Genomic DNA, 24,278 nt, shown 5'->3' with positions numbered 1-24,278 from the left:
CGGTGTAGTATTATTCAGTCTTAGTCCTGTTTTGACGCTTTGCCTGTTCGATGGTTTGTCGGAGGGCATAGTGGGATTTCTTATAAGCGTCCGTGTTAGAGTCCCGCTCCTTGAAAGTGTCAGTTTTACCCTTTAGCTCAGTGCGGATGTTGCCTGTAATCCATGGCTTCTGGTTTGGGTATGTACGTATGGTCACTGTGGAGATGATGTCATCGATGCACTTATTGATGAAGCCTGTGACTGATGTCCTCCTCAATGCCATCGGAAGAATCCCAGAACATATCCCGGTTTGTGCTTCCTCCTTTAGTATTTGCTTGTAAGCAGGAATCATGAGGATATAATTATGGTCAGATTTGCCTAATGGAGGGTGAGGGAGAGCTTTGCACGCATCTCTGTGTGTGGAGTAAAGGTGGTCTAGAGGTTTTTTTCTTCTGGTTGCACATTTAACATGCTGGTAGAAATGAGGTGAAACAGTTTCCCTGCATTAATGTCCCCGGCCTCTGGATGAGAGGTTTCCTGTTTGTTTAGCAGTAAACTGTTTGAATAAAAATGATTCAGTAGCTTTATTGTGTGCTTTTATGTTTGCTTATTTTCTAACTCTAGGTAAAAAAAAATACTTTTAGGTATTTCATAGTGCTAAAAGTTCTTGGGACCTCATTTATACTTTTATAACAGATACTCAAATTCGGACTGTGGGGGATCTTATTTGACCCCCCAAGTTAAATTTTTTTAAAATTTTTATGTTGGACATTTAAGAACACCAGCAAATCAGCTCCAAGTGATTTATTTATTTATTGGTGTATTTTACCCCCTTTTCGTGGTATCCAATTGTTAGTAGTTATTATCTTGTCTCATCGCTACAACTCCCGTACGGGCTCGGGAGAGACGAAACACAACCCAACCAAGCCGCACACCTGGTGACCTGGTTAGTGTGCACTGCGCCTGGCCTGCCACACGAGTCGCTAGTGCGCGATGAGACAAGGATATCCCTCCCGGCCGGCCAAGCCCTCCCTAACCCGGATGACACTAGGCCAATTGTGCGTTGCCCCACGTGCCTCCCGGTTGCGGCCGGCTGCGACAGAGCCTGGGCGCGAACCCAGAGTCTCTGGTGGCACAGCTAGCACTGTGATGCAGTGCCCTAGACCACTGCGCCACCAAGTGATTTAATTTTGGAAAAATGTTCCAAAGTATTCCCACGCATAATAGAGCGATATATGTGATATCATAGCAATGTTAGCAAGGTGCAAAATTATTGTTTTAGCAAAATATTATATATGTTAGGGCTTATTGCGTAGTTAAATAAAGGTTAAATAAAAAAATATATAACAAAATGATTGCGGTCAATTTGCAGTCTAGAAATTATTTGTAATTATGTTCCAGCCCCCTGACCATCCGCTCAAGAAAAAATAGCTGAATCTAGTAGATGATTCCTGTTATAGATGGTTATATATCAGTCCGACTAATACAGGACTAGTAAAGGCCCAAGTGCATATACAGACGAGCTATATATATATATATATATATATATATATATTATTCTTTGCTTCAAGATTTTTCAAGGGGTGCTGCAGCACCCCTACTTCCCGCGGCTATGTTTGTATTACATATTGTATCATGTGTGTGCATGTCTATATACTGCTGTATCCATTTCTAAATGAAATGTACACTGATAATACAGTATCTAAATTACTATATTCTATTCCACAAAATTTGGATGGCTTTTTCACTAGTGACATTTTTGCCTAGGAGCATGAACCTCGCGATAATGTTTGCACACGATGCGTGACGTTTGATGTAAGGTAGCTTATTAAGTTCATTTTACAAAGGGAACTTAAAGATCCACCGCAGAGCTCTTAAGGTGGGTTGTGTCCAAAAATGTTACATTCCAACATTTTGTGAGGTTACCGATGGTAGCTGGACAAATGTCTAAATATTGCCAGGATTTTTTTTAAATCACAAGATTTCACTGCCACTGACAGCAGTGTTTGTTTGCTTTGTCGTTTCAAAAAGTAGCTTGATGAGTGTCCAAAGTAACAGTGGAAGTTTGGAGGGGACGCCATCTTGGTCCCAGATCTCCACGTCCCTTTCTCAGCAACATATCACGGCAGTGGTGAAGGCCAAGGGAGGTAAAAATAATATTATTGAAACAAAAGTATTTGCTAGTTACATGTTTTGTGTCGTTTTGTGGTACGTGTTAAGAGCCATCTTGAAATGAATTGCAACTGAGTAACACCGAAGCCATGGTGTGCAGCAGCCTGCTAGCTAGCCACTACAGACGAGTGTTTGCTGGTGGTGTCTGCAAATGTCCATGAGAAATAACACATGAGGAACGTTAGCTAGTTAACGTTAGCCACAGTACCTAAACTACTGATACATTTGTTCTTTGTTTGCAATATAAGTGAAGATTGTAGATGTTTACATGCTGAAGTGGAGTAGTTAGCTAATTGGCTAACTGACTACAGAACTGATGTAGCCTAAGTTATCAACACTAGAGAATTTGCTATCCAGCTAATATAGCTAGGTAGTTTAATAACTACATACTGCTAGCTAGCTGTCTCCACCGGCTAGCTACGTTGACAGCGTTAGCTAGCTAGTTATTATCGGTTGTTGAATGTTGTATTTGCTAGACAGCAAGCTAATGTCAGATTTAAATCAGGGTCGAGAGATGACATGGACCTATGGATTCAGTATTGCCAGATCTAAACGGAATTCTGTGGACTGTATGAAATGATTTTCAAATGTATATCTCAACAACATCGATAGCTAGCTAATGCATGTCTGGCGACCCTCCTTTCCTTTGACACGAAGTCGGGATGACACCTTTTTATTGCAGTAACCAGCTAGGTACACTGTGCTGTGGAAACCCAATGTACAATTGACCATATCAGATTCAGAAACTGGGGGTTATAATCAAAATTGTATTGCACTCCTTGACTAAATTAGGTATCCAACTATTACAATGCTAATGAGGGCACACCGTGGTATTTTCAATGGCTTGCGTGGACAGGACGGTGGCAATAGTTTGTAATTGGGCAGTGTATTACTTCTGACACAAGTCTAGATGTAGCGGGCTAATGTGATGCTCATTAGCCATTACATGTTAGGTACTGTTTGGCCTAGCACGGATCATTTGACGGCCTTAAAGACATCCTCCAGTGCGTTTTTGAACATTTCCTGTTGAAGAGCGATATCCCAAGGATAAATACAGGAAACTACACACACGAAAGGGTAAAAACAATGTTTATTTTTTAGGCACGACTGCCAACTTCAAGGAATAGGGCATTCATGGAGTTGGTTTTATGGGACGTTATGTCATTGGCCTCCCCTTTGCTTAAGGAGCAATAGAGAACAAAGAAAGACCCACTTGTGCCATGTCATGACTTACCTGGACTACCTATTGATGTGCGTTTTGTAAATCAGGTGTTAAATGATGTGGAAAGTAGACTGGCCTGCCAATGTGTATGCCACAATAATGTCTATTTTCAAATCTTCTCTCATTGATCCAGAGTGCGATGATATGTAGCACTTTGGGGTGGACACCCACCTGTCTCAATGAGAGAAGATATGAAATGGACAAGATGGCAGTGTACATGCTTGGATACCTTCGTGGAGAAAAATGTTAAAATTTTAACTGGGTGTCTTCTAAATTCAACCCCCCCCCCCCCCGCAATTAGACTCTGGAGCAGTGGAAACGTGTTCTCTGGAGTGAAAAAGCATGCTTTACCATCTGGCAGCCAACGGGCTAACTGCCCCAATTGTGCCAACCATTGTGCCAATGGTAAAGTTTGGTGGAGGAGGAATAATGGTCTGGGGATGTTTTTCATGGTTAGGGCTACGCTATTACATTCCAGACGTTTCTGTGCGTCCAACTTTGTGGAAACAGTTTGGGGAAGGCCTTTTCCAGTTTCAGCATGACAATGCCCCCGTGCACAAAGCGAGGTACATGCAGAAATGGTTTGTCGAGATCAGTGTGGAAGGACTGGGCTGCAGAGCCCTGACCTCAACCCCATCAAACATCTTTGGGATGAATTGGAATGCCGACTGCGAGCGTGGCCTAATTGCCCAACATCAGTGCCCGACCTCACTAATGCTTGTGCCTGAATGGAAGCATGTTCCCGCAGTAATCTTCCAACATCTAGTGGAAAGCCTTCCAGAAGAGTGGAGGCTGTTATATAGCAGCAAAGGGGGGACCAACTCCATATTAATGCCCAGAATTTTGGAATGAGATGTTTGACCACCAGGTGTCCACATACTTTTTGTCATGTAATGTATTTAGAGCAAATGTTCTGTCAGCAGTGATTAACTGATTTCTAGACATTGTGCTAGTTGGTAACATTCTTTAGATGGCTATATTTTTTTTAGTTTGTAACCCAAAAAATACTGAGCACAGTACCCCTTAGTATAGAAGGCCACTGATGTGAAGAAAGTAGACTAAACTGCATCAAAGTAGTACAATTGTCTAATGCGTACTAAACTTACTCTGTTCACTACCTAATTAGACATTAAGACCTACATGCATGGGAAAACATTTAGTGTTGAAATATGAGTAGATTAACTGCATCCTCTAGTTAGCCTATAGTTGAGAGTTGTCAAAGTATTGTAACCCAGAATACATTTTCTGATGGCTTTATACAAATTGTGCCACTTATTTTGATCTGAATCTAAGCTATAGGCCTAGTCTTATGCCAAAGGAATTTTTGAATGACTGTCCAAGTGTCTGTCCGTCAACAGGTGGACACTATGTTGCACAGCATGGAGCTCAAATGACATCCACAGCATTCTAAGGGTTCAACCACTGGCTTGTGCAGGGGCTTGAATTTGGTTGCTTGGAATGTATTGGATACTTATTTATGCAGAATGTCTAGGAAATCATCCCTCCTTGCCAAAGAGAGAGAGTTTACACTCCATGCTTTCCTGGCTTTTTTAAATATGAAAACGCTTAACGCAAGATTATGCTTTTATTTTAAGAGAACCATAGTTTTTGTTTTGTGTTTACTACCAAGTTAATGGTGGTGCGTATGAGAGTGCACTGAGATGCTGCTGTAAAGTGAGAGCCGTGTCTAGTAGCCTGGTTCTTCAGACCATCATAAGGAAATGAAAGTGACATGACAACCTAGATCTGAAGTAGATATTTGGCATTTAAGTCAAGTATTATTTACTGTGTTACATCATCCTTACATGACATTTCTCAAGTTACTTCATGTTGCACTGAAATATCTACTGGCAAGCCATAACATTACCGTACTCCCCATCACCTTAACCTCTCTTGTTTTTGTTAGGCTGTATTGTAAATGATGGCTGTCTTTTCATTTTGTCACATTCTTTCAACTTTTCTACTTTTGATTAACTATGTTATTGTTGTGCATATCTGCTGCTTATTACAGTATTGGTGAAACATACAAAATACCTTATTCCACAAGTTCCACTTGGGCAGCTGTTACATACAATTATATTAAATCAAATTCATCTTTCCAAAAGGAGCTGCATAACATTGTTGCACTGTCCTGGGTTTGTACATTGATTCCCCAGAGCCCAAGTGCACCACATTTATTTCACCTCTACTCCACAAATGAGCTTAAGGGGCATCCATCTTGGGTGTCTTGGAACCTGCTGTGGTATCTGATCCTTTGTCCCCAGGGTGTTGTCTTTTTCTTTCTTTTGCGTATTTCACTTTATAGAGACTGCCTGCATCTGGTATTGCAGCATCCACAGACTGCAGATGAAAAGCAAACTCTAATATAGATTACAGGGTAGTTGACGTCATAGAATGGTAGCACGTATATGATATGAGCTATACAATTAGGCTATGCCCTGGCAATGAAATATTTTTCTTGCAGTGGACATTTTTGTAAGATGAACAGGAGTGTTCCGTTTCTCAGGGGAATTTGAAATTGTAGGTGAGGAAAGTGAATTGAAACGATGGGTAGCCAGATGGTTCTTTTGGATTTTGATGTGAAGCCAGTACAGGGAACAAATTACAATTGCCATGTCACTGGTGGCAGCACTTTTAAAAACAGTAGCACTAATGAGCGATCAATGTAGGGAAACATTATCTGGCCTAGTTTTCGACAGTCTAGCTCTCGCAGACATTTTTTTCTTCAGAACAACGTATTTTGTAGTTTAGTTGATAGGTTGATGTAAGGGTGTTTGATTTTAAGAGAACTGCCAGAGAAGAATTTGATGTACATGTTTTTTTTTTCTCTGTTCCAGCTCTGATACGTTGGTGCACTCTGTCAAAGCCAAGTGAAACAGCCAGGCCCAGGTCCCTTGGGCCTACTACACTTGTGGGAATTGTCTTGGAGACAGGCCTGCATTGTTCTCCAGGCTCATATTAGACAAGGTGGAGGAACTGTGTCGTCTTGTCTGTGGGTGCTGTAAACCACAAGCTGGTGGGAAACCACCATGAACTGTACTGGCCAGAGTAAAGGGGCTTGTACTGGACACACTGACTGCTCTGAGGAAACCTGATGTCTGTAAAGGATATACATCTAGAGCTTTGGCTTTTATTTAGGCGTTTCCTCCACCCTGTCTTTAACTTTACTGGATAGTTGAGCAGAATTCAGAAGATTTATGACAGTACTCGAGATGTAGATTCACTTTTGACCGTCATTGCATTTGGTAAGATATATGTAAATAATCAGTGTCTCTCTGGCATTAGTCCTATCTGTGCTCTGACAGAGGAAGTGTTGCAGCAGACATGATGCACTGACTGAACAGGTGTTAAGAGACCTCATAGCCCTTTGTTGATACAAAATGGAGCGCTTGTTAGAGCAAGGCTATGTCAGCTGTCTCCCAGAGGCCTTTAGGCTTTAGGGAGACAGTCCAATCCTATTCTCTGTCTAGGATGTAGTCTACTAGTTTAAATCCTTGTTTACATGTGAAATGATAAAGATCTAGCATAGGCTATTATCGAAACTCATACACTACATGACCCAAAAGTATGTGGATAGCTGCTTGTTGACCGTCTCGTTCCAAAATCATGGGCATTAATATGATGTTGGTCCCTACATTTTTCTGCTTTAACAGTCTCACTCTTCTGGGAAGGCTTTCCCTAGATGTTGGAACATTGCTGCGGGGACTTGCTTCCATTCAGCCACAAGCATTACTGAGGTCGGGCACTGATGTTGGTCGATTAGGCCTGGCTCCCAGTCGGAGTTCCAATTCATCCCTAAGGTGTTCGACAGGGTTGAGGTCAGGAATCTGTGCAGGCCAGTCAAGTTCATTCATGACTATCTCAAACCATTTCTGTATGGACCTTGCTTTGTACACCAGGGCATTGTCATGCTGAAGGGCCTTCCCCAAACTGTTGCCACAAAGTAGGAAGCACATAATTGTCTAGAATGTCATTATATGCTGTAGCTTTAAGATTAAGTGGCCTAGCCCGAACTATGAACAACAGCTCCAGACCATTATTCCTTCTCCACCAAACTTTACAGTTGGCACTATGCATTGGGGCAGGTAGCGTTCTCCTGGTATCCGTCAAACCCAGGTTCTTCCATTGGCCTGCCAGATGGTGTCGCGTGGCTCATCACTCCAGAGAATGTGTTTCCACTGCTCCAGAGTCCAATGACGGCGAGCTTTACATCACTCCAGCTGACGCTTGGCATTGCGCATGTTGAGCATAGGCTTGTGTGCGGCTGCTCGATCATGGAAACCCATTTCATGAAGCTCCCTACAAACAGTTATTGTGCTGACGTTGCTTCCAGGGGCAGTTTGGAACTCTGTAGTGAGTGTTGCAACTGAGGAAAGATTACTCTTAGGTGGTTTTGTTTAGATTTTAAGTTTTCATAACAATCGGAAATCGGTATTTTTGGGCGCCGATTTGCCAAATACAATTTTTGTATTTTTTTTAACCTTTAACTAGGCAAGTCAGTTAAGAACACATTCTTATTTTCAATGACTGCCTAGGAACGGTGGGTTAACTGCCTTGTTCAGGGGCAGAACAACAGTTTCACCTTGTCAGCTCGGGGGATTTAATCTTGCATCTTTACAGTTAACTAATCCAACGCAATAACGACCTGTCTCTCTCTCGTTGCACTCCACAAGGAATGCATTCTCGCGGGGCAGAAATCTGAAAGACCAATTGGTAAACTCTGATTTACCACCCCAAGATATTCCTGAATAACGTCTATTTGCGCCCCTACTGGATGGAAATTACAAATGTAATGGCTGTGCTCAATGCAATGGCACTTATAAATGTAGATCCTTCAAACACCCACAAACAGGGAAATCGATCCCAATAAAAGGTGTTATTACGTGCTCCACTAAGGCAGTTATTTATCTTATAACTTGTCCTTGTGGTAAAAATGATGTGGGTAAAACAAAGCGCAAATTAAAAGTACGTATCTCAGAGCATCGTAGCACCATTAGGTGTAAAAACTTTACTTATCCAGTTGCGGCCCACTTCTTGGAGGCAGGCCACTCGATTTCGTCTCTGCGTTATATTGGCATCGAACATGTCATCCTCCCTAGGAGAGGGGGTGACCTTGATAATTTATTGTTAAAACGAGAGGCTGCCTGGATCTTTGATTTAAAGACCCGTGTGCCCTTCGGTCTCAACTTAGACTTTGATCTGAAGCCATTCTTGTGATTATTGTGACTTTGCCATTGTAATTGTTTGTAATGTAAACTTGTATAGTCAAATTAATCTATGATCGTATGCTATCCATTTGTTTGTATGCTGTTCTTTGTATGACATTTTAATATTTGATTATTAACCAATGATATTAGGCCACTCCTGGCCATGATTACAGACACCTGTGTCTTTTGACACTATATAAACGAGTCATCCCGCAGTGTTTGTGATTATACCCTGATGAAGACAGCTTGGCTGTCATCTTTGGTATTACATTTTTGCATCTGAGCTCCTAGTGTGCGGCTCTCTTTTATTTTCACGCGAATGCAGTAAGCCATGGTAAGTTGCTAGCTAGCATTAAACTTATCTTATAAAAACAATCAATCATAATCACTAGTTAACTACACATGGTTGATGATATTATCTAGCGTGTCCTGCGTTGCATATAACCTGACTGAGAATACAAGTATCTAAGTACTGAGCGGTGGTAAACATTGGTGGTAAACATTCATTCAAACAGCACTTTCTTTGCGTTTTGCCAGCAGCTCTTCGTTGTGCGTCCTGCGCTGTTTAACTCCCGAGATGAGGCTGGTGTAACCAAAGTGAAATGGCTAGCTAGTTAACGCGCGCTAATAGCGTTTCAAACGTCACTCATTCTGAGCGTTCTAGTAGTTGATTGCTCTGCATGGTTGGCTGTTGTCATTGTGGTGCTGGTTCGAGCCCAGGGAGGAGCGAGGAGAGGGACGGAAGCTATACTGTTACACTGGCAATACTAAACTGGCTATAAGAACATCCAATAGTCAAAGGTTAATGAAATACAAATGGTATAGAGGGAAATAGTCCTATAATACCTAAAACTTCTTACCTGGGAATATTGAAGACTCATGTTAAAAGGAACCACCAGCTTTCAAATGTTCTCATGTCCTGTCTGAGCAAGGAACTGAAACGTTAGCTTTCTTACATGGCAGATATTGCACTTTTACTTTCGCATTATTTAAACCAAATTGAACATGTTTCGTTATTAACTTGAGGCTTAATTGATTTTATTGATGTATTATATTATGTTTTCATTCAGTATTGTTGTAATTGTCATTATTACAAATAAAGAATCGGACGTTTAAAAAATAAATAAAAATAATAATAATTATCGGCTTTTTTGGTCCTCCAATAATCGGTATATGTGTTGAAAAATCATAATCGGTCGACCTCTAGTTTCGTTCTGTGAGCTTGTGGCTTATCACTTTGCGAATGAGCCGTTGTTGCTCCTAGACGTTTTGACTTAACAATAACAGCACTTACAGTTGACCAGGGCAGCTCTAGCAGAGTAGAAATTTGACTAACTAACTTGTTGGAAAGGTGGCATCGTATGACTGCTACGTTGAAAGTCACTGAGCTGTTCAGTAATGCCATTCTACTGCCAATGTTTGTCTATGGAGATTGTATGGCTGTGTGCTTGATTTTATACACCTGTCCGCCATGGGTGTGGCTGAAATGGCCTAATCCACTAATTTTGAAGGGCTGTCCACATACTTATTTATATATTACACAAGTCTCTTGATATAGAGCACCTAGTGTCATGTTTGCCTTGAACACTCACCATGCAGAATGTGGTCATGTAATCCCATGTACTGGGATTAAGCTATTTTAGTGTTTTATAAAATGTTATCGTGAGTATAAATTTAGGACATTGCATCTCCCTTTCTCTGTTCAGACATGATGTAACCAGACATTTTGCCTATTAAACATTTCAGACTTCAGGAAATTGCTTTCAGCTGTTTTGTGCGTGACAAGGGAACAATCCTCATTAGTTTTGCTTTATCACATCCTTTAGTTTTAACCAAGTGGATAGCTCTTTGATAATGCCTTTTAACAGATTCTATGCAACCTTATATGGTTGGGGTATTCCTTAGGACTGATCTTCAAGCGTATTCTGAAGGTCTTCAGGATTCCTAGTCAATCCCGACGTTACCTTGCAGTTAATCCTTAAGAGTCTAAACTGTTACTAAGAACATCATTTAGTTGTTTGATTTGGAATTTTAGGACCCCTTTTAACCCCCAGGAAGAATGACAGCTGTTTTACGTTACCTGACAAGCGAGTACATATTTGATTGTTTTCATACTGTCATTCCCAAACAGTCTGTAAATGTGAAAATTCTATAGCGATCTAGTGAAAAAGCAGACCGTGCGTTTGGACAATGGAGTAAATAAAACCTAAACATTGGCCTCATCCAGGTTGGGAGTCTACACAGACCGGTGTGCCATAGCCAACCAGAGCTACAGTAGGCCTTTATGCAAATAAGCCATTTGCCACAAGGGCCCGCCATCATTCACTTTGAACTGGACTGAGTTTTTACAGGCGGTAGCAACAGTGTGACTTTAGATCAGGGGTTCTTAAACTTTTTTAGCCTGGGACCCGAATTAGAAATTCTGTGTTTTTCCTGGGACCCAAGCTTAAGAACATATGCAACTATATGTAAATATTGGTACATTTCATTGCCCTTATTGCATTTGTTTAATGCATATAGACAAACAAATAACAATGAAATGAAATGGCCATATAAATAGCTAGTAATGTTTATTTTCCTCCATTTTAAAAACTCTTACATATCTGTCTGTTGGAACTGTTGCGGTTTAAAATTAAATTAAAAAAAATTCATTCTGAAGGAACAAACTGATTGATAACAGAACAGACACGCAGGCTTTTTGATAGGGTTGCACTAAGTAACAGTACAGATGAGAAATGATCAGGCCTAATGTACATCTTACTGTAGAAATTATTGTCGAAAGTCAAGGTTGGAGCTGTTGCTGTTAAAATAGTCCCTTTTTTTTTATTTATTCTGAATTGGAATAAACTGATCCAAACACGGCCGGAGGTGATACAGCCTGGAAGTCTAATAGGGATGTGCACAATTATCCCAGCGTCGTCCAGGGTAGGGCGTCCTTGTAAATAAGGATTTGTTTTTAACTGACTTGCCTAGTTAAATAGCTTTAAAATATATTTTTTAATTTCAATCACACGGATGTAGACCGTTAAAACACACACACACACACACACACACACACAGTCCTAATTAGAGGTGTTTCAACAAGTAGGTCTATTCTGGGCTCAGTTTCTGACAGTGTAACACTCAGCATTGAGACTGTTTCTGTACTTGTTTAAGTAATCCAGAGTTGAGAACCCTGACTGACATGGGTATTTGGTGCCAAACAGGACCAGAACATTTACTGCGTTCTCAGTTAGGCAGGAGACTGCTTCCTGCTGTAGATGAGCAACCCAGAACTGTGTTTGAAACGAGATACTTTTTGAAGCAATCAGTTTATTCCAGTTCAGAATAAAAATTATTACTTGTATTTTAACAGCAACGGTTCCAACTAGAGGTCGACCGATTAATCGGAATGGCCAATTTAATAGGGCCTATTTGAAGTTTTCATAACAATCGGTAATCAGCATTTTTGGACACCGATTATGGTCGATTACATTGCACTCCACGAGGAGACTGCATGGCAGACTGACGACCTGTTATGCGAGTGCAGCAAGGAGCCACGGTAAGTTGCTAGCTAGCATTAACCTTTCTAGGGTACGTGCGACGGTAGCGTCCCACCTGACCAACTTCCAGTGAAATTGCAGAGCGCCAAATTCAAAAACAGATACTGATTATAAAAATTCAGAAAACATACGTGTTATGCATAGGTTTAAAGATGAACTTCTTGTGAATCCAACCACGGTGTCAGATTTCAAAAAGGCTTTACGGCAAAAGCATACCATGCGATTATTTGAGAACATCGCCTAGCAGACAAATCATTAAACGGTAACCAGCCAAGTAGAAGAGTTACACAAGTCAGAAATAGAGAGAAAATTAATCACTTACCTTTGATCTTCATATGGTTGCACTCAGACATTCATTTACTCAATAAATGTTAGTTTTGTTCGATAGACTCTCTTTATACTCAAACACCTCCGTTTTGTTCACACGTTTTCTTCAGTAATCCACAGGCTCAAACGCAGTCACAACAGGCAGACAAAAAAATCCAAATTGTATCGATGTTTATATTCAATCCTCAGGTTTTTAGCCTAAATAATCAATAATTCAACCGGACAATAACGTTGTCAATATAAAAGGTAAACGAGAAAGGTGCGCTCTCGGGATTGCGCATGAAAAAGCTCTCTGACACTTTAGGGTCCAGTCATTGACGGGTCTTACTCCCTCATTTTTCAGAATACAAGCCTGAAACTATTTCTAAAGACGGTTGACATCTAGTGGAAGGCATAGGAACTGCAATTTGAGTACTACGTCAATGGATACTGTAATGGCATTGAATAGAAAACTACAAACAAACAAACAAATCCTACTTCCTGGATGGATATTTCTCAGGTTTTCGCCTGCCAAATCAGTTCTGTTATACTCAGACATTATTTGAACAGTTTTGGAAACTTTAGTGTTTTCTATCCAAATCTAGCAATTATATGCATATCCTAGCTTCTGGGCCTGAGTAGCAGGCAGTTTACTTTTGGCACACTTTTCATCCGGAGGTGAAAATAGTGCACCCTACCCTAGGGTATCTCAAGAGAAGTTAAATGTATCTTATAAAAAACAATAAATCTTAACATAATCACTAGTTAACTACACATGGTTGATGATATTACTAGTTGATCTAGCTTGTCCTGCGTTGCATATAATCGATGTGGTGCCTGTTAATTTAGCATTGAATCATAGCCTACTTCGCCAAACTGGTGATTTAACAAGCACTTTCGCAAAAAAAGCACCGTCGTTGCACCAATGTGCACCTAACCATAAACGTCAACGCCTTTCTTAAAATTAATACACAGAATATATTTTTAAACCTGCATATTTAGTTAATATTGCCTGCTAACATGAATTTCTTTTAACTAGGGAAATTGTGTCACTTCTCTTGCATTCTGTGCAACAGAATCGGGGTATATGCAGCAGTTTAGGCCGCCTGGCTCGTTGTGAACTGTGAAGACTATTTCTTCCTAACAAAGGCAGCCAACTTCGCCATATGGGGATGATTTAACAAAGGCGCATTTGCTAAAAGCATAATCGTTGCACGAATGTACCTAACCATGAACATCAATGCCGTTCTTAAAATCAATACATAGAAGTATAGATTTTTAAACCTGCATATTTAGTAAAAAGAAATTCATGTTAGCAGGCAATATTAAACTAGGGAAATTGTGTCACTTCTCTTGCGTTCATTGCATGCAGAGTCAGGGTATATGCAACAGTTTGGGCTGCCTGGCTCGTTGCGAACTAATTTGCCAGAATTTTACGTAATTATGACAACATTGAAGGTTGTGAAATGTAACAGGAATATTTAGACTTATGGATGCCACCCGTTAGATAAAATACGGAACGGTTCTATATTTCACTGAAAGAATAAACGTTTTATTTTAGAAATTATCGTTTCCGGATTTGACCATATTAATGACCTACGGTGCGTATTTCTGTGTGTTATGTTATAATTAAGTCTATGATTTGATAGAGCAATCTGACTGAGCGGTGGTAGGCAGCAACAGGCTCGTAAGCATTCATTCAAACAGCACTTTCGTGCGTTAGCCTGCAGCTCTTCGCAATGCTTCAAGAATTGCGCTGTTTATGACTTCAAGCCTATCAACTCCCGAGATTAGGCTGGTGTAACCGATGTGAAATGGCTGGCTAGTTAGTGGGGTGCGCGCTAATAGCGTTTCAAACGTCACTCGCTCTGAGACTTGGAGTAGTTGTTCCCCTTGCAGAGGGGATTTTGTGGGCCGCAGCTTTTGTGGAGCGATGGGTAACGATGCTTCGAGGGTGGCTGTTGTCGATGTGTTCCTGGTTCGAGCCCAGGTAGGGGCGAGGAGAGGGACTGACGCTATACTGTTACACTGGCAATAGTATAGTGAACATAAGAACATCCAATAGTCAAAGGTATATGAAATGCAAATGGTATGGAGAGTCCTATAATTCCTGTAATAACCTAAAACTTCTTTCTTGAGAATATTGAAGACTCATGTTAAAAGGAACCACCAGCTTTCATATGTTCTGAGCAAGGAACTGAAACGTTCTTCTCCAAACACTTTGTTTTTGCATTATTTAAACCAAATTGAACATGTTTATTTATTTGAGGCTAAATTGATTTGATTGATGTATTCTATTAAGTTAAAATAAGTGTTCATTCAGTATTGTTGTAATTGTCATTATTACAAATACGTTTTAAAAATGTAAATAGTCCGACTAATCGGTATCGGCTTTTTTTTTTTTTTTTTCCCCAATAATCTGTATCGGTGTTGAAAAATCATTGGTCGACCTCTAGTTCCAACCTAGACTTGTTTTCAACAATCATTTCTACAGTAAGATGTCCAGTAGGCCTGATAATTTTTAATCTGTGCTGTTACTTAGCTAGCTACTGATAGGGTTGCTTACTTTGGATAATGTTAGCTATTAGCTGTGTACAAGGCCAGGGGATTATTTGAAAGAGAAACTCACATATACTACTATGTGAGAGTACTCCCTTATTTCTGCAAATGCTTCATTTTGGATGAAGCAAACTATTCCGCTAGATGGCTAACTAGCTACTAAATTAGCAAACCAAATGCACAACTGGTAATCAAACTTATCCCAGAGGCTACTCCAAGACGCTTCCGGCGGGAAGAGGTATTCGGCGTGGACTTCATCCAGCGCTTCCGTGTGTATATTACTTGCTAATGTTCAGTCCCTGGACAGTAAAGTAGATGAGCTCAGCTCCGTGATGTTTATCTGGGGACTGTAACATACTGGTTTACGGAATCATGACTCCTTATATACTGTGCCCGTCCATACAGCCAGCTGGGTTCTCAGTACATCGAACAGATGGGGAAAAAAGAACTCCCCGGGAAGAAGAAGAAAGGTGTAGGTGTATGATTAACTACTCATGGTGTGATTGTGATAACGTACAGGGACCTCACGTCCTTTTGTTTACCCAACCTAGAATACCTCACAATCAAGTGACGACCATATTACCTCCCAAGACAATTCTCTTATGTTATAATCACAGCCGTGTATATTCCCCCTCAAGCCAATACCACCACGGCCTTCAAGGAACTACACTGGACTTTGTGTCAACTGGAAACCACACATCCTGAGGCCGCAATTTATTGTTGCTCGGGCCTTTAACAAAGCAAATTTGAGGAAAACACTCCCAAAGTTTTATCAAGACATTGCCTGTAGTACTGTAGCGCTTCAAAAACATGTGTTACTTTCCCTTCCGGGATGGCTACAACGCCCTCCCTTTGGCAATCAGATCATGACTCCATTCTGCTCCTCCCTTCCTATAGGCAGAAACCCAAACAGGAATTACCTGTGCTAAGGTCTATGCTATACTGGTCTGACCAATTGAATTGTTTAAAGATTTGATCACGCAGACTGGGATATGTTCCGGGTTGCCTTCGAGAATAACATTGACGTGCACGGTGACTGAGTTCATCAGGAAGTGTAAATGGCGGGTTGTTCCCACTGGCTATTAAAACCTACCCAAACCAAAAACTGTGGATAGATGGCAGCATTCATGCAAAACTGAAAGCGTTTAACCAAGGTGACTGGGAATATGGTAGAATACAAACAGTGCACTTATGCCCTTCGTAGACAATCACAGGCAAAATGTCATTACAGAGACAGTGAAGTTGCAATTTACCGGCTCAGACATGAGACGTATGTGGCAGGGACTCCAGGCAGTCAGATTACAAAGCGAAAACCAGCCACGTCGCGGACAGTCTTGCTCCAGGACAAGCTTAAACGCCTTCGCCCACTTTGAGGATAACACTGTCATTGACACGCCCGCTCCGGAGGACTCTCAGTGGGCTCTCATTCTCCGTGGCCGTTATTATTATTATTATTATTATTATTATTATTATTATTAATAAGACATTTAAGGCTGCCGGCCCAGACGTCATCCCTAGCTGTGTTCTCTGAGCATGCGCAGACCAGCTGGCTGAAGTGTTTACGAACAGCCGTCTGCTGTCCCCACTTGCTTCAAGATGTCCACCATTATTCCTGTACCCAAGAAAGAAAAGGTAACTGAACTAAATGACTGTCGCCCCATCGCACTCACTTCTGTCATCATGAAGTGCTTTGAGACACTAGTTAAGGATTATATCACCTCCACTTTACCTGACACTCTAGACCCACTTAAATTTGCATACCGCCCCAATAGATCCACAGATGATTGTATTGACATTCCCAGCCTTAGTTTCATCCATTTTTGTCCAGAATATTGAGTCATAAACTAAACTGGTGTAACCTGAACAGGGCTGGGTGGTATGCCATATTTTACTGTATACCGGTATTGATGCACAGACCAGTTTGAGTTTTTACTTTATCTTCTATTAGTGTTTCAATGTTTGGTTTGCTAAATAAACTCTTTTCCAGTACACCACAACACTGACGTCACGCACAGATTTTCTGTTGTTGCTGGCGTTCAATAAGAACTGGTGTTCTGCCACCAACTTGCGCACATCTCCCTCATTTGTAAACACAGAAAGGGGTCTGTGATAGTTTACTCTGTTTTATATTTGACTCATCTCTCCCTGCTGCTGAATGCCACTAACCACACCAAGCCCTGCCCCCTGTCACTCAAGGAGAGAGCAGTTGTTGGACCAAGCACTTTCTTGTCTTTTATTAGCAAGGTTTTGCTATAATATTTTTTTTTTATGCTAATGCTAATCGCTAGCTTGCTAAATGTACTAAGAGTCAGAGCAAACACAGCTAGTTGGCTAATACGGCCTGGTACCGATTCTGATGTAGGCCTAGATAAGATACCACTGCACAAACCTGCTTATCAGAGAGTAATAGCCAACATATTCATTCACCTAACTAGCTACATGAAGTAAGAGAACATGTAACATCTAATTAGGGTCACCTGGAAACACTGACCAACACTGGTTCTTACTCTGTCAATAATTCCTCACTGACTTATTCACGTCAGACAATTTATTCTAGGTGCTTCCCACTGTTTCCAACTATAGAATTAGATTGATCATAATTTCCATGATTCCACCAGTTAACTAGGTCTAGATTTATTTTGGCTCGTATCATGCTTTGTGGAAATGATAGAAGTGCAGAAATGTATTTTTGTTTAGAGTTGTTGAAGCTCCATTTTGAAATAACTTATTTGTATTGCCACCCTAGGGTCATGAACTACTCAAAGTATATTGAGTATTTATTCAAAAAATCTAATACTGTCAAACTTGACAAATCGGTATATGATATTTTGTCCATATCGCCCAGCCCTAATCCTGAATGGGTGGAGGTTGCAAACAATGTACCAGGCCAGCTGTGAGTTACAACCTGATAGCAATATTTTTGGGACTACCAGGAAATGTATTGGTGAATTATATTCATCATGCATTGAACTGCATCCATCTATTCTGCCAACAATGCCTTACTGTACATCATGGAATTGAGTCAAATATAACCTATTTTTAAAACCTTAAAGTTGGTTTTGTAGCATTAACTGGGAATTTGATGTTTTTTACTGATTTTTAGAATGATTTCATATCTGCAAAATAGTTAACCTCAGTTCTACTTTAGTGTGTCCTATATATAAGAAATATTACATTTTGGGGCACTAAACTACTTTTGGAGTATACAAAACATTAAGAACACCTGCTCTTTGCATGAGACTGACCGGGTGAAAGCTATCAGGGCCTATAATTATATATATTTAATCTACCACCCACTCAGATTTTAACAACCAAAATATTGTTTTTTTGTTGCAATTATACCAACAAAACACAAAAGCAGATGAGCGTGCTTTGTAATATTCCTAAAACCATAAATGTACTACTAGTAAGAAGTAATGTGGTATATTTAATTTCATACATTTTGTGACGGAAGTCTTCACAAAAATATTACAGATGAGAGAGATTCACCTGCCCCTTTAAGTGCGGGAAGTTACCATAGTAACGTGACAAGTCATATATGTGAAATTGAGTATGACCAGTAGCAGCTTCTTTCTTTTTTTTTTTCTCTTCCCTAGCAGTTGAAACTTTAAATATTGATACTACATGACCCAAAAGTATGTTTGTGTGGACAGCTGCTAGTCTGTTCTCTGATTCCAAGTGTTATTTCATAGTATTGATGTCTTCACTATTATTCTACAATGTAGGAAATAGTAAAATAAATATAGAAAAACCCTGGAATGAGTAGGTGTCAACTTTTGACTGGAACTGTAAATGTGATCATAGTTTACTAGTTTTATTTACAAATGAAGTGAAATGCTCACTCTGGAGCCCTGACCACCCGCCAACATGGCTGGTGTTAATTTTAGGCCCTGAAAGCTGTGATCTCTTATTGATGTCTTGGTAAATCCACTTCAACCAGTGTAGATGAGGGGGAGGAGACTGGTCAAAAGAAGGATTTTTGAATCCTTGAGACATGAATTGTGTATGTGTGCCATTCAGAAGGTGAATGGGGAAGACAAAATATTTAATTGCATTTTGAACGGGGTATCGTAGTAGGTGCCAGATGCACGCCTAATGTTTGGTATACTTCCATTCTTTTTTTTTTATTTTATTTTCTTTTTTTTTTTTTTACTGATACTGGCCTACCTACAGGCGAGCCGTGTGACACTTGTGGGCTTCCTAGAGTAAAACAACAGACATGTTTGAGATTCTCACCTTTCCATAGATGGGTCATATTAGTGTGTAGCCCAAACTAGACTACTAGATTACAACCGAGAACATCACTGTTAGTGAGGGGCTCTTCTTTCCATTGAGTGGTCATATTAGTTAGTAAGCCAAACTGTTCCGATTGCCACAGACTTTTTCGAGGCGTCTCGCGGTCTGACAAGCACAGCTGTACCTCGGCCAACTTCCACCGCAGATTCGGAAGGCTGCCCTTCAGTGGATTGAGATGCAGCCCATGCAACAAAAAAAAAACTGACAGGCGCAGGGAGCGGTGGGAGAGGGAGGAGCAGCATGAAACAGCTGAGATTCAGACTTTCTCTCAGTACTGGATTTCATATCAACTGTATTTAGTTGTCCAGAAGCCAAAGGCACAATCCTAATCGTATTAACAACCCATCCTCGTTGTTGCATGTTTACATTTTCCCTCAAAGTTTCGAATGGAGATGTTCATCTCTGTCACATGAAACGGCTCGCATCAGATGCGTCTTTTTAGAATGGTGTCTTCCCGCAAATTGCATTTTGGCAAATGTTTGAAAATGTGTTCAGTCTCTGCTTCATTACTGTAGTTTCATGTTTGATAATATTAGAGGATAGGCTTGCTATTGTCACCTGTTTATTCTTTTTTTTTTTTTTTCAAGGTTTTAATGAAAAATTTCTTCCATGCATAGTATTTTCTGTTGGTCACTTCATTTTACTGTTTGGAACAAATTTAACTGTTTGTTAACCGGTTGGTTAGTCAGCAATGAAATTGACCGAATTTGCATCCCTTGAAGGAAATTTTGCGAGCCAGTGCTAACTAGCGTTGCCGCAATGACTGGAAGTCTATGGTACTGTATCTACTAGCATGCTAGCAGTTACCGTAGACGGCTTAATTTTGCTAACGCAATTTAGCAATTGCACTAACGCTAGTTGGCAACTTTCTTCAAACTGCATGCAGAGACCTAAACATGGTATCCAAGAGTTCATTGGACTCTGGGGAAGTAGATAAAGGGCTTCATTGCCAAAATCCTGAAGTATCCCTGTGTCAGCCTGAAACTGAATTAGCTGTCTCAGTTATGGTCGACGCTTCAGATCAAGTCAATGAAATGCAACAGTTTTCAGATAGTGGTGCACCTCAGTGTGCTTTCTGTAGTTTGTCTCAATTTTGTCATGAAGAAATTGTAAAAAGAGCCAGACTTTCTGATTTTCCTTGTATAGTCCTAAAATAATAGGTAGATGTAAGGCTGCTGAGTAGGCTATACTTCAAGATTGAGTTCAGTAAGGTGCAACATAAAAATTGTGACGTTACATTTGCAGGTCCCAGTGACCCCCCCCCCCCCTCGGTACAAGACTGTAGGACACACAAACAAAACTCAAGACACTTCCATTTGGACTGCATTGCCTCATTAACATCTCACCTTCAGAATGAACACAATGGGACAGCTGTGAGTGGGAAAAGGCTCACAAACCAGCTTTGTGAGCCTTTTGTAAAAGCCGTGAAATATGATTGACTGAGAATACTTTTTTTTTAGGCTTGGCATCCTACTCTGTAATGGTCACCATTCATAAAATGTCTTACTTAAACGTTTCAAGTAAGGCCTGACATAGAAGTGGTGATCATGATGCAGTCAGGTCTACTCTGCAGCGTTGGATGACTGAGAGGAATGTGGGGATGTAAGGAGGAGTAGGCAATAAGTGGTTTACCTTTTAATGTTAAGGTGGTGTTTCTCCTCTCTTCCAGGCACCATGGAGGAGCTGCACAGTCTGGACCCCCGGAGACAGGAGCTGCTGGAGGCTCGCTTCATGGGTGCGGTCACTGGCACTGGGGGCAGTACCGGGGGCAGCACAGGCAGCACCAGCGGGGGAACCAAAGTGTGTGCGCTTGCCTCAAACCCCTCAAACCCCTGATCCCCATACACTCACATTACTACAGTAACACGTGGCTGCATGTTTTTAGCTAGTCTAATTGTCTGTTAGGCTTATTTTGTGTAACAAAAATAAAGTAAATAGTTGTCATGGTTTCTTTTCAGAAGAACGTCATGACATACCTCTGTTTTTGTTTTCAGGGAATGACGAACAATGACTGTTCAAATCAAAGTTTTGGAAGCCTGGGGTCTTCTAGTGACAAAGAGTCAGAGGTATGTTTCTTAACATGGTGGTGTTACAGTTTTAGTGAAACATTATATAATGAATCAATGTGCATGTTTGTTTGAACAGGCTCTTGTCAGACAATATAACTGGTTTTCATGGCTTTTCTGTGTTTTTTTATTTTTTTATATGACATTCCATCCTTTGTTTGGATTAGACCCCTATGTTTTGATTGGATGTCAGATGTGGGCTGGTTGGCGTGAGCAGGGAGATCCCACAGAGGGAGAGGAGCTGGACCCTCATATGATCCTCTGTCACTGGTGAAAATGTCAGATGCAACCTAAGATGGAGAGCTAGCTCTAGAGAGAATAAAAATTTGCGGAATCTTGTTGTAATTAAACTGCCTTGTGACGCATCATACCACAAGCTCTCACCTCTCTGTACAAACACGGTCTGTGCCAGGGCAGCCTGATCACAGGCATCATGCTGCGTCTGCGCCTCCCTCCACACTGTTTTCCTGTGTTTGGCAGCACAGCTCTACGCTAATGAAGGCAAAACACAAATGGCTTCCAACTTGGGTGGGGCTGCAGTGTCGCAGCCTGTTTGTGTGGGATGGTGGGCTCCAACTTTGTCTGGAATAAAGAAGCCTGAACCACTGCAGTGGAGTGTGCGAGTATACTAGCAACCTGACTGTGCAGGTGCCTGTCTGCTCCCCTCCCTTCTGTACAGTTTGACTGGTTTAATAAGTCACGGATGGAGGCCTGTGTGTGAGCATGATCGAGGGGGAGAGCAGGAGGCAGAATAAATCCTCTCTGGCCTCCTCTGCTGCTGAATCTGCACAGATGTCACCCACACAGATGCTACCATACGTCATACACTCCCTAATGATGCACTGTTGACACACTCAATCAGACTAGCACCTGTCAGCAGATTCTCTGCACAAGGCTCTGTCCTGGTCCTGGGGTCTTGCATAAATGTCACGAGGATTCCTCTGCTTGGTTGAAATAGGCTACTCCTTTTTGATTTAGTTTGGGTTTTCTCAGTTTAAGCATTTTAATGATTTTCTTTTGTAGGGCAGAAAGAATCCTCATATGTTATCTTGGTGGTTGGTAATTAATTAAATTGGTTGATCATGATTATTCCTTGTTTGGCGATCTTATTTTTTTCCCCCCTCCATAAGTATAGCTCCTGAAGGCTGTGTTTACACAGGCAGTCTATTTTTAACTAATTGGTCTTTTGACCAATCAAATCGGTTCTGAAAAAGATCTGATGTGATTGGTCAAAAGATCACAATTGGGCAGTGTGTGTATACTCTGTCATTTGAGATTTGAATCAGACATTAGAAAAGGCTAGTTAATCTTTGTGCCACAGTTACCTGCTGTAGTCGCTTTTTGTCTTTATTTCTCTCAGCCTGTGGCCCAAAACTGCCAACGGGCTGCATTGGCCATAGATAAACATCCTCTCTCAACTGTTGAAATTCTAATTATAAACGATATTAGTCATGTATTTCATTACATTGAACTCATTCTCTGTACCCCTCTTGTTTGCAGAGCTCCGACGTGAAAAGGGGGAGCTCTCCTGCATATTCGGTAGGTACTCCATTGTATTTGGAATACTAGGCTATGTTCCCCTTCATTTGTCAGCTGCTGGGCCGGTAGGCAGCAGTGGTCGGTCAGTTCACCTACGTTCAGGAACTCCCTTAGCAGGCTGTAGGTTAGGCATTTTGCTGCTGCTACAGTATATTCACAACGCTTTTGTTTTTCAAAACAGTCATTACATCCTCATCTTGACATTTCAAGGAATCAAAGTAACTCTACTTGTACAACCTACCAGATGATGGTGGTTATTGGTTAAACTGAGTTTTTCTTGGACAGACTCCTGAAAAGAAACACTCTGAATCATCCAGGGGAAGAAAAAGGAAACCTGATATCCAATCAGAGAGCAGCCAAGGTAACGTCCCTTAAGCCGTTTCTGTTATGCTCCGGGTACAAATAGTCACTACTGTATGATGGCCATAATTTATAAATGATTATCAATGGTAAATGTATTTTCTCTCTCACAGGGAAGTCTATCGTGCGAGGACCCAAAATTAGTGATTATTTTGATGTAAGTTACATGAGTTGGGAGCATGCTAAATGTTTTTTAAGTGAAAGTTCTACTCTTAATGTCCCTGTGTGCTGGAGCACCACGTTTGGTGTTCATCTGAGAGGTGTTCTGTTTTGGAGAATATCAATGAAGTTCCATTTCACTCAGAGGCAGTAAACAGAACCAAACATAAAGGAGGCTTTCTGTGCCTCTGTTTTTGCCAAGTGGCAGGCAATGATGGCACTCACACTGGTGGCCTCTCTTTCTCCAGTTCCAAGGAGGGAATGGGTCCAGTCCTGTGAGAGGTCTCCCCCCAGTGATCCGCTCACCCCAGAACTCACATTCCCACACCGCGCAGGTTTCCAGTGTAAGTTACACCCATATCCACTTCAATTAATTTGCCGTCTTCTGTTTCGAATGGCAACAAGCGGTAAGTATCCTTGTCCAGGCCAGAACAGCCCAGAGCCAGACCGGCCTATTTTAAACAGTCAATGTTTATAAGTAATATTGATGGTATAATTAGATCGATATGCAAACAATTGTTGTCCCTTGTGTTTCAGATTAGGCAAAACAGCTCATCTCCTACGAGTCTGTCTTTTGGGGACCATGTGATGCATCCTAAGCAGCTAGCAGTCAAATGTGTGCAGGTGAGGATGACAACCATTAGTATGTGCGTTCAGCACTTTTTGAATAACTGACATTGTGTTGGCACATTTTAAGAATTTGTTCTATTTGTTTTCTTTGCAGACTGATCTGACGGGGCTCAAGTTGGCTGCCCTTGAAAGTAACAAGAACCTGGACCTTGAGAAAAAAGAAGGCAGAATAGATGATTTGCTTAGGGTAAGAAAAGCTATCTGATGAGCACAAAGAAAACCTCAGCATAAACACAATGAG

At 41.0% G+C, this 24,278-nt stretch overlaps 1 protein-coding gene across 3 annotated transcripts in view; it reads left to right on the top strand.

Annotated features, from left to right (window-relative positions):
* LOC110520100 (serine/threonine-protein kinase tousled-like 1-B) overlaps positions 1-24,278 on the top strand; it is a 54,416-nt gene that overhangs the window by 23,404 nt on the left and 6,734 nt on the right. The window contains exons 1-10 of one of the 3 annotated variants that reach the window (XM_021597148.2): positions 1,732-1,858; positions 2,014-2,126; positions 20,953-21,083; positions 21,278-21,349; positions 22,850-22,888; positions 23,174-23,249; positions 23,362-23,405; positions 23,656-23,751; positions 23,945-24,031; positions 24,132-24,224. In XM_021597148.2, the coding sequence (XP_021452823.1) occupies positions 2,018-2,126; positions 20,953-21,083; positions 21,278-21,349; positions 22,850-22,888; positions 23,174-23,249; positions 23,362-23,405; positions 23,656-23,751; positions 23,945-24,031; positions 24,132-24,224 (747 nt within the window). In that variant the 5' untranslated portion in view covers positions 1,732-1,858; positions 2,014-2,017. Of the gene's footprint in view, positions 1-1,731; positions 1,859-2,010; positions 2,127-20,952; positions 21,084-21,277; positions 21,350-22,849; positions 22,889-23,173; positions 23,250-23,361; positions 23,406-23,655; positions 23,752-23,944; positions 24,032-24,131; positions 24,225-24,278 lie in introns of those variants that run through there. The other 2 variants (XM_021597150.2, XM_036974411.1) reach the window with 2 other exon arrangements.

The sequence above is a fragment of the Oncorhynchus mykiss genome, chromosome 3 (genome assembly GCF_013265735.2).
Source record: "Oncorhynchus mykiss isolate Arlee chromosome 3, USDA_OmykA_1.1, whole genome shotgun sequence".
In the NCBI taxonomy this organism is placed as follows: Eukaryota; Metazoa; Chordata; class Actinopteri; order Salmoniformes; family Salmonidae; genus Oncorhynchus; species Oncorhynchus mykiss.
The sequence above is the reverse complement of the archived record's forward strand: the minus strand, read 5'-3'. Positions and strand labels throughout refer to the sequence as shown.